Here is an 11,623-nt window from a genome sequence, read left to right on the forward strand (position 1 = left end):
CTGAAGCTTGTCAGTATTTGTTACATTACTTTTATAAATATAGTGAATTATCAGGGATTTAAGAAACAACCCTTAGGCTATTACTGATAGAAAAAAAGGTTTAGGATGCAATTCTGAACCAACATTCTACAAAACATGAAAGAGGATATTTTTAGCCACAACATAATGCTGAAAGATAAATGAGGCAGCCCAGGTAATGTAGTCAATGGGAAATTGGCCGGATCGTGAAGGTTTATTGGAAGAACCTGGCAAAATTAAGATGTGAGTTTACAGAGAGCTTCCTCGACCACATGAGGTCACCAAAGCACTTGGCTGTTGCATGGAAAATATATGTACATTAAATGACCTGACAGAAGATGTTCCAACAGCTATTAATCTGCTGTTTATATAATTATTTTATTCCTTTATATAGAGATAACAGTTTCTCCATAGCATTTTAAAAGAATAAACAAGCTACAGTCTCTGCACCCAAAAAAGGTTACAAATAAAATCCATACCACAAACAGACATGCATACATATACTATGCTTCAAATAAAACAATTATCTTACCAGTAACTTGGTTGTGAGAACCCAGATGCAAACTCCATGCAGAGTGGGGTTTAGTGGTTACTTTTTAAACTCTTTGCAATTGATTTTAAAGAAAATGTGACTCATCAGACATAACCACCTTTATCTATTGCTCCAGAGCCTTGTTTGGATGCGCATGTGAACCATAAAAGTGCTTTGGTGAACAAAGGTCATCATGGGTAGGCTGACTGGTCTGTAGGTATTTAGCTTTAAATACAGAGAGGCATACACTCTGACATTTTCTCCCATTGCCAGTATTAATCCAATTCAATTTCTACTACAGTAGTTCTGCTATGGAATCCAAACTAAATGGGCTAGCCTCCCCTTGCATCAATGAGCCTTAGGCACCAATAGCAATGTTGCTAGTTCACCAGTTGTCCTATTTTGGACCACTTTTGGCAGGTATTAATCACTGCATATTGGGGACACTCCACAAGACCTAATTGAAGACACTTTAACCCAGTCATCTAGCCATCACAACTTGACTGTTGCCAAAGTTTTTCAGATCCTTTTGCTTGCCTACTTTAAGTCCTGGCAACACACTGTATTCAAGAACCGGATGTTCACTTTCTGTCATATATTCTACCCTTTTACAGGTGCCATTGTGAAGAGATAATTGATCAGATATATTTACTAAAGGAGTTTAGGCTGTTCACTTAGAGGCCAATTATGCTAATTATTTCACCAGTCAATGGTTTCCATTCTTTGGCAGATCAGTGTAAATGTAATGTGTTTTACCTGACAAAGGATTTGTAATTGTGGTTAATTAGTCTTGTCAAACAAACCCCTTGATAAACAGCACACCAAGTTTGCTGACCTCTATGTAGTCCAATAGAGAATGGTCAATGGCTTTAGCAGAATAACGGTACATTACTCTTATGCTCTTTTCTCCCGTAAGCCAGTTCACTGTAGGGACTGGAGCCCTAAATGTCTCAAAGTGCAGATATCAATGTAAATATGATCCTTCCTTGAAAAAATACCAAAAGTTGATGTATTTACCTAAAACTCAACTCTAGGCAAACAAAAATACACAGATGAAATACATATTTCTGATTTGTATTTCTTTCCATTTAATCCTGAGATTTACACAGTTTGCCTTTGAGTTATAGGTCTCTCTCTCATCTATGCTCTGAAGTTGAAAAGTACAAGGAGTAGCAATAGACCGATGAGCTGTTTTCTCAATATATATTTTGCTTTCCCTAGTTTTACCTTTACCTCCCCAATAAAAAGCTGATTACATTGTTTTACTATACCTTTCTGTTCTTATTACATACCTGATTTTAGACCAGGCAGATTATGACTGGTGGGAGGAAAGAGCAATGATCCAGTATATAGCTTTCTAAAAACTTTACAGAATACTAAGTACCCCTTAGACTGGTTCCTTGGAAGAGTTATGCTGGAAGAATAGGTATTAAGAGGCAGGTGGCATTTCCATGCAGACAATCCCAGGTAGTTTCTACATGCTTGGCCTCCATTACATAAAGTATAGAGGACTAATCAATGACAGGGGTGGGAGGAAAGGACTAGCTACTGACAACCTTTCAGACAAGCTCTCTATGATTTGCTGCAGTTTCTAATGTACATTGTAAGAAGCTCAGACTGAGCAATGAAATCAGAGTTAGCAATTTCAGTGCAGGAGAAGAGTCTGTATTGTGCTAGACTGAAGGTAAACCTGGAGTTAAACTTTAAATGTAACTTCATAAGAAACACTTTCTGAAGCAGAGAACAGCATACCATATATAGAACCATGCAAGCTGTGTGGATTGTAATTACTGACACCCACCTTTAGATGCAGACCTGATGGAAGTACAGCATTGCTCTGTAGGGGTCTAATGTGCTGGTACAAATAAGAGGCACACTGTTCTTGTTCAGCCTGTAATTGCGGGGCAAGTTTAGCCAGCTGACCTTGGTGCTCCTTGATAGCCGTTTTCAGTTCATCAATCAGCTTATTCACCTGAAGGAGTTAAATTACAAGAGCTGTTAGTGCAATGTAATTGTACGTGTCAGACCACTGAGTCACAAGGCCATGAAACCATTTAGCTAATGAGGGATTTGTTTCAAATCTTGCTTAAAGGGCCACTTTACCTAAAATGCAATTTTCCTCAAATATCAGAGCTGCTAATAACTTTGTATAAGAATACAAAAGCTGATATAACAGAATTTAACATCCACACAATTAGCCTGTCTTAAGTAACCCCCAAATCATCTTAAAAAGTTTGTTATAACTACTATGGTTCATGGTGTGAACAAAGGCTGCATGTTGTTACAGTTAGTAGCATACCACTGTAGCAGTGTAAAATAATGCATGTTTCATGCATGGCTAAACCTGGGTCCCTTAAATTTTTCTAATATATAAAAATATATGTCTGATATTGACTAGGTATCAAACATTAAATTACAATGATGAATCTTAGAGCAATATATTGGGCTGCCAGGACGGATCCATGAATGACGTTGGACAAGTGCTGTACACACATCAGATTCTCATCCCATACTAGCCCTGAAGCGATAACCGGAGGAGAATCATCTAACTTGTGTACATAGCCTAAGCGTGAAATTCTTCCAACTGGCTAGCAATGTAGGAGGCATTTTTCCTATTGGCCACCACCCTAATATTCTATAATAATTATAGCAAGGGATCCTTAAAGACCTGAAAATTATTTCAAAGGTTCCCCCATATTAAAAAAGTCAAGAAACACTGCAGTATAGGTTACAGCATTTGGATATAATTCCTAAAGGACATAGGTAAATAATCAATTGTGTTAAATATGTTTGTTGTATCCATAAAACATAAATCCATAAGTGCATTCATTTTCGAACTGTTTTTGGCAATATCTTTTCCAGCCTGCAGGTGTCACTGGGGTAGCTGGCGTCCAGCTGATAATGTCCAACTAATGGCTAAACCTTTGAACAGATGAAAGTTTTAACAGGTTCAGTAAAAGCTACATTCGCTGTGCTAAAATACAGCCATGCTTTATGGCCAAAATGTTAGCCTCAGTGTTCTCATGATCAGCCAACACAGCAGGAGAGGGATGAGGATCTCAGTATGAAATATCAGGGCACAGGTAGTGTTTGCTTCAGTAGCAAGAATACATAAATACGTATGGCATGTTAAAATGAGTACATGGTAAATACAGAGCTGCAACTGCATAGCTCCCACCTGTCTCCTTTTTCAGAAACAAATCCTTCCATCCCTTTTTTCCCTAAATTGTCAAAAAAATGAAACTCTTAATGACCAAAAATGTTATACTGCATCACACCTTTTACCTCTAAATTGCACTATTACTCTGAAAAGTCTGTATAAAGAATGAATATCAGTGAGAAAGTACTTTTATTCCAATAATTTAGTAAACTTTTTCTTCTTGCCTTTAAATGTTAAGACCCCAATCCATAAAGGGATGTAGCTAAGGAAGAATCAGCAATTATATTTATAGCGAACCTATTTGATTTTTTACATTTAAAAGTCCTACCTTTTATCAGAAACCACGAGTTATAATTTTTATTTTCGTAGCCAAGAAACCCTTCTCTGTCTGCTTCTTTGAAACTAGTCTCACTATGGCCCTGATTTAATAAAGTTCTCTAAGGCTGGGGAGAATACACTTTGATCAGTGAAGCTGGGTGATCCAGCAAACCTGGAATGGATCTGGTCCAGGATTCAAAACATTTGCTAGCAAATAGCAAATGATTTGAAGAAATCCATTCCAGGTTTTTTAGATTACCCAGCTTCACTGAAGAAACTGTATTCTCGCCAGCCTTGGAGAGCTTTAGTAAATCAGGACCTTTGGCTCCACTTCCCCAACACCAGGACTAAACCCAACTGCAAGTTTCTGTATGCGTGAGGCAGCAAGGAGTCTGCTGAGTGTAACTAAAAACTAAAATTATGATCAGGCAGGGTTTTATTGCAAAAAGGAACAGGCAATGTGCAATAAAACATATTCACCTGTCTGATCGCTCCCTTAAACTGTCAAAATCTGATGAGTAGCTCAGCATTGGTTGCTGGCATACCTGGCACATCATGGCTTCAGCTGCGGCTGCTGGGACCGATTAAACTCATATGTGCCTGTGTGGGAGTGATGTCATCCCGGCCCAGCCAATTAAGATAGACGGAAATTGGAATAAAAAAAGGAAGATGGGCATCTGCACTGGATTGGTGAAAGGTGAGTATTAAATGGGTTTAATTCCACTTTAAAAGACAAAGAACTATTTTGACTTGTGTGTGAAGACCAACCAGACACCTAGAACCAACAGGAATGGAAAACAGTATGTAACAATGATGAGAAGGCCATACACTATGCAATATTTTGGAATTAGAGTCAATATTAGCATGGAAATTATTAAAAACTAATGGAAATTAAACAAAAAAAAGGCCATTGTCAATTGATTTCTGATGCAAATGCTCTCTGGATGTTGTTGTATACAGCAAGGAGAACTTCTATTAACTGGTGATTGTTCGGGAGGACCACTGAATGAATGTTGGATGTACTGGTTGAGGGTGCACGACAGTAATCCAGGTTAATGATATAATATAATGAAATAATATCAGAAAGATATCTATTGTTTACTTGCGTGTACCCATTCACCAGTATATGACTTTAGCATAGCATGAGTCAAAGTGCAAAGTAAATCAACCAGGCAACCAAAACGAGCCTAGAGTTCAATGAATAATAGGGAGGGGTAACTATAAAAAACTTATGGAAAAATGTTGCTGACATTTTGTGCAAATCTAAAGTTTTTTGTGCAAAAGTCAAATTTAGTCTGCCCCACCCATCTCCCATGCTTTCCTGTTGGTCAATAAGACCACAAATACCATTTGGAGATACAACAAGAAGGTACAGTGGGTGGAAATGGTGGATTAAGTCACGATGTGCATATCAATACAACTGTTTATATTTAGACCTGATGGTTCATTTGACATTGGATTTTTACTGTAACTTCTATTTTGAATCAGAAACCTGCCCTGAGAAATGCCCTTATGGGGCACATGCAAGGTATGCAAGCATTATTAGTAGGAAAATGTTCTATTTTTACGCACTTTAATAAATAATAAAATGTATTTTATTTGCATTTTTTAATTTGAATTTCACCCTTGCAAAATATTTCCTTTAGCAATAATAAATTCAGTATATGAACATGTTTATTTTGGACTATATACATTGGAAGTGTTATGTTCCTCAGATTTTTCACATAAAGGTTTTTTTTCATTTTTATTTTTTTTATTTATTTTTTAAATGGCAAACTCATAGTATTTTGTTTCTCATTTTTCCATCTTTTCATTCTGAGATAAAATGTGAATGGAAGTAAAAGGAGACCAAACTTGACCCTGCCATTAATAGGTCTGTTCATAATTCAATGTGTTTGTGTGGATGAGCATCCATGTGGAAAGCTGCAAGCCTGGGAGACAGAAAGGCTCTCTCTTTAAACATTATCTGACCCCATCCACTCCATTCACAAAAGAAGGGCTTACGTAGCCTTGCGCTGGAAGAAAACGCACATTTGCCATTGTGGCCACATTTCACTGTTCCCATCTTAGTAAAAACACAGCATGCAGTGGCTATGTATACAGGGATGGGGAGGACCTGAACTACACAAGAAGAGCTCTATAGAAAAGACTAGAAACAAATCTGTGGTTACTACAACAAGAGAAAGGGGGGAAGAGAAGCACAATTGCTACCAGAAAGCACCAAACCTATTCAGAATGGTTTGCTGAGGCTAATTAAAGTAGAACTATAGACAAAATGTGAAATTCATACGTATTGCACTTCATGCAAAGCAGTACTGAATTATATATTGTTTTCAAAAGTGCCCACCCGGTTTGATGGTTTAAATAGCTAGTGATCATTTTATTAGATCAGCCGGATCCTTACAGGCTGACAACACTGTTGCTCCTGCTAGGAAATCACTGCTGTTGCCACTCTGCCACATGTCCTACAAAGGTACATGAGGGTGGAAGTAGTTGTTGGGCTGTCAGAATTGTCAGTTCCACCCAGATTTTTGAGAGTGGAAAGAAACTGTAGGCAGGTGGCATTTTTTTGCAGATACATCTCTTCAGTAACCACCCAAAAGAGACGGGTGGTTACTGAAGAGTGCTTGGTGGTGCGCCCAGCTAAAAGGGTCTGGGGAGAACACTGTAATCCACCTGCCTCCCACTGGTAACCGGGAAGCTGTGCCCATTTCCTCCCAGTGCACTGACATCAATATCTGTTGCCTAATTGTATCTGGTTTAACCAGAAGACCTATGGAAGATTAAGCAGCTGCTTGCACAACACATGGAAGAAATGTGCAAACTCTTATCTTCACAAAAATTCCAGCAAAATGATTTAAAAAAACTAAAGTCAAATTGTTAAAACATGGATCCTGAGGTCTTCAAAACACTCCATGGCAGAGTTTTCTGGATCTGAAGTAGCAAAGCCAATGTTAGCTAATAGGCTTGAAAAGCCATGGCTGTTTTCTGGTGTAGTACATAGTTGTAGACCTTTACCCTTCCCACTGCATTACTATAACTATATAATGAATATAAAATATAAAATACAGTTTGTCATGTTGAAAAGTTGCAAACATTACTCTACGACAGTACTAAGCTATTGACTTATCCATTTAGAAGATCTAATGGCCCTCCCCATTCATCAATACCACCCCAGCCATGAACTACTTCAAAAGCACAGGTTGCAGGTTATGTCCTTTTAGAACCAACCTTCTGATGAAGTGCCCAAGGTGACTCCCTTCTCTGCCTACTCCTATTAAAAAATATTTGCTTGCACCAGATATTAATCTTGATTATATGATAGCCTTAACTTGTCAGTTGGTGGGCTTTGTATAACCCAGTCCTGCACTGTTCATTTACATTAAAACACAAAACATTCTGTATGAATAGGGACCATCTATGTATTAGCCATTAATGGTAATATTTTTAAGTAATTTAACTAGTTAGAACAATAAAAATAATGCAGCAATAAAAGTTACACTTGACATGGGGATAGTAAATTCTTACTAAAAACAACACAAGTATCTTTAATACTAATAGTATTATTTAGGATTAAGTCTGTCTTTGAAATATTTGATTTCCTAGTTTCTAAAATGTGTTCATAAACTGTCTATAAACTATTTTCAAGACTGACATATTTGTAATATATATTTGTTTAGTATATTAACTTAAAGAGAGCCTGTCACCATTTAGTACTTGGCAATCCAAAGAAAGACAGGGAACCTGGATTAGGGTTTAGGATTAGGTCCGGCCTGTTGGAAAGGTCTAAATTCTGATCTACTAACAGAATCACTGTGATGATGTAGGGGCAAGAGATGTCCACCCACTATACAAGACCGGTCCCTGTATAATAAGAGAGAAAAGTAGTGACTGGTCTTAATACAGAATGCTCCTGCACGGAAGCAATGTTTCACACCTAATTACTGCAGTGATCTGGAAAAATTTACAAAGCACTCAAGATTCAGCAACAGAATATTTAAATATTTTAAATGGCAAAAAAAGAAAAAAAATCACAAATAAGGGAAAGAGCCCTTCAAGAATGTCCCTAACAGGCAGGACATCATTTTTGTCTCAGGTAGTAGTGTCAGCAGAATGTTCTCACCTTGCCTAGTAGGCCCTCCTGCTGCCTCCTGCTTTAATGTTCCCAGTGGAAAGAGTAAATTGGTACATAATCCCAGCTCTGTTTTCACAGATTACATTGGAGGTTGATCTCCAATTGGAGTTTAGGCTGTTCACTTAGTCAAGCTCATAGTATTAGGAATTCCTATCCAAGACGAAAAGGGATTTAAAGCTAAATCCCAGGCAGCTATAAAAACACAAATTATGTATTCATTTAAAAAAACAACCAAGATTAAGTATATATTTTTTTTATGTAAACCTCAGCCCAACTAGACTGGGAGAGGGAAGCCAGCAGTGCAATCTAACCCAAATGAACTGTTTAGAACTGTCAGTCTAACACTGGGAGTTTACTTTCAGAGGAGATAGAACAGAATACCTATGGCATTCAATTGATTGTTAATGCACTTCTGCCCCTTTGGTGTTTAGTCAGCATGGGTATGGGGTTGCTAGTTGACCAAACTATAATGGTCAACAACCGGTCTACCGTGCTACTCGGTGCATAGATACTTAGAGAACAGGAGCTGGATGAACAAAGTTAAATATTCTTTGGCAGTTAAATTATACACTTATATTATATTGGTATATTTTGCTAAGAATATTGCTTTATACCTTGGTGTAAGGATATTTTATTTCTAGAACTATTTTATTTGGTTGGTCTGTATGTTGTTTAGGTCTAAAAAAAATCTAAACATAACACTTAGGCAAACTTTGCTGTGACCTATCCCCTGCAGCTTCTTCCCCCCAGACCTAATTTATGCATCTGACATTACTAGATAATCGAATAAATATTTACAGAATTTTCAATTCTATTTCGATTCTCAATATCAGATAAATTAACAAGGTCAAGTGTTTTGAATTGTGATCGGCCACACCAGATAATCCATAGTTAGGCTTAGTTTTATTATTAATATTAATATTATTATTAATATTATTACAAAGTATTTATATAGCTCTGACATATTACGCAGCATTTTACAAAGTCCATAGTCATGTTACTAACTGTTATTGGTATATTTTGCTAAGAATATTGCTTTATACCTTGGTGTAAGGATATTTTATTTCTAGAACTATTTTATTTGGTTGGTCTGTATGTTGTTTAGGTCTAAAAAAAATCTAAACATAACACTTAGGCAAACTTTGCTGTGACCTATCCCCTGCAGCTTCTTCCCCCCAGACCTAATTTATGCATCTGACATTACTAGATAATCGAATAAATATTTACAGAATTTTCAATTCTATTTCGATTCTCAATATCAGATAAATTAACAAGGTCAAGTGTTTTGAATTGTGATCGGCCACACCAGATAATCCATAGTTAGGCTTAGTTTTATTATTAATATTAATATTATTATTAATATTATTACAAAGTATTTATATAGCTCTGACATATTACGCAGCATTTTACAAAGTCCATAGTCATGTTACTAACTGTGCCTCACAATCTAGTGTCTCTACCATAGTCATATGTCATACCACAGTCTAAGGTCAATTTTGGGGGAGGCCAATTAACCTAACTGTATGTTTATTTTATTTTTTTGTTAGAAGCAGCAAATCAGTGTTTAAGCCCTTTCACATTTAAAGTTCCACTTTTAAATCAGGCAGGTCCTTATTGCATAAAAAGGCAATGTCCCTGCTGCAATAAGTATTCTTACCTGCCTAAATACTGCACTGCTGTCAAAATCTGCAATTTTTGGCAAATATGCCGGCAATCCAAGTATGCCTTGCTGATGGTGGGACTGAATTAAGTCATCTCTGCCTGGCCAATAAAGATGACTGAAAATCCGAATGTGGAAGAGGAGAAGCGAGAAGATGGCGGCACCTGTGATGGAACAGGGACAAATGAGTATCCCCAAGGTTTAGCTTTGCTTTAAAGCACATTTAACTGTGTGTTCTTGTAACCTAAAATAGAGCTTGTGCCATATTGCTTTTTTTGGAATGGCATTCCAATACACAAGCACAATAGGTGCCAGAAAACCTGCACCACAAATCACATTGATTATCTGTGTATTGGCCGCCAATCTAAAATACAATAAAAGTACTGCATCTAAGCATGTGTACAGTAACACAACACATCTCGATGTACAGATATGAAGGGGCCAACAATAATTTTGTTTACTATTGAAAACAGCATAAGTAGAATCACTCAATAGGGTGGTCACTGGTCCCAATATCAAACCTATCTAAGACAAAATGCATGTCAAGGCAGATTGTACACAACTTAAAAATGTTAATCGGAGAAACAGATTCAAGATAACAGTTATGTGTTTAAAGGAGAAAAAAGACATTAAGGACATGTATTATTCATTAACTTCTTCTCATTTTAAGCTTCTGATGATAATGGACCAAAATTGGCAAATACCGCTTTTACCAAAAATAAAAAAAAAATTGTTTTTCGCATTTCGGGAATCTACATGAAATAATATCCCATTTTTTCTTGGGACCAATCTTGTGTGATTATTTCATTTATAGACCGTGCCTGTCAACTACCCAGCATGGGTGCTGGGAACAAGTCGATTTGATTTAACCCGTTGTATTCCACAAGGAACACGTTCCATTCCCCAGCCCTCTTCCTGCACTGCAGGGGACAGAGTATCCCTTTTACATAATAGTAGCTCTACCCTTGCAAACTAATTGCGACACTTTGAAAGAAGTGAAAATAATAAGCCTCTCTATAAAGACAGCACAATATGCTCTAAAAAGCCTCTCGGCGTGACACTGGTCTCATAATATTTAAAAAATTTCATGCATTACTTTTTTCCCCCTTTTTTTTTTCTTTCTAACTTTAATCATACTTTTTAGCTGTGGATAAATCATAAAACACATGGCAGGGAAATTACCAGTTAAGATCGATTTTCTGCCAAGGATGCAAAAGAAGGGAAAAAAAACAGCACTTGAATATGCGAATGGTGTAATGAACATTAAGATGGCTCTTTAAATGTCAATGAACAATTCTCATAATTTTGGTTCAGTTGGTAAATGGAGAATAGATTGATCTCCATCGTACCTCTTCATGGACTAAATAAAGTTCCTCTTCTGTCATGGACAATATTTCCTTTCTGCTGATTTCATCAGTCTGACCGTTCATGTAATGTTCAAGCTGAAAAAAAAATGAAAATCACTTGCAGTGAAGCAGCACTGAATATACAATAAAAGCAACCTAACTAAATTATAAGGTGGGAGCACAGTAGGAATGCTTATAAACCAAGATTTCAAAGCTTTCAATTATACCCGAAGCAGAAGATGTAATGATCTTATTTTAAAGCCTATATATTGGGAATTCAATGTATGCATTAGCAACTCACAGATAATTATGCAATGGAAGAATTATTCCCTGAAATTCTATTGTTGCAACCAATCAATTTTATTTTATTTATTCAAAATGTAGTAATAATGTCTATAAAAAAACTAATTAAACTATAATCAGTAATTGGCTTAATGTTTTGTCAGATTCCCTG

At 36.7% G+C, this 11,623-nt stretch overlaps 1 protein-coding gene across 3 annotated transcripts in view; it reads right to left on the reverse strand.

Annotated features, from left to right (window-relative positions):
* The window catches only part of DCDC1 (doublecortin domain containing 1), a 215,382-nt gene that overhangs the window by 108,928 nt on the left and 94,831 nt on the right, over positions 1-11,623 (reverse strand). For all 3 annotated transcript variants that reach the window (XM_072421857.1, XM_072421856.1, XM_072421858.1), the window contains 2 exons: positions 11,173-11,265; positions 2,352-2,522 (listed from right to left, as the gene is read on the reverse strand). In XM_072421857.1, coding sequence (XP_072277958.1) covers positions 2,352-2,522; positions 11,173-11,265 — 264 coding nt within the window. The remainder of the gene's footprint in view (positions 1-2,351; positions 2,523-11,172; positions 11,266-11,623) is intronic.

The sequence above is a fragment of the Pyxicephalus adspersus genome, chromosome 9, assembly GCF_032062135.1.
Source record: "Pyxicephalus adspersus chromosome 9, UCB_Pads_2.0, whole genome shotgun sequence".
Lineage (NCBI taxonomy): Eukaryota > Metazoa > Chordata > Amphibia > Anura > Pyxicephalidae > Pyxicephalus > Pyxicephalus adspersus.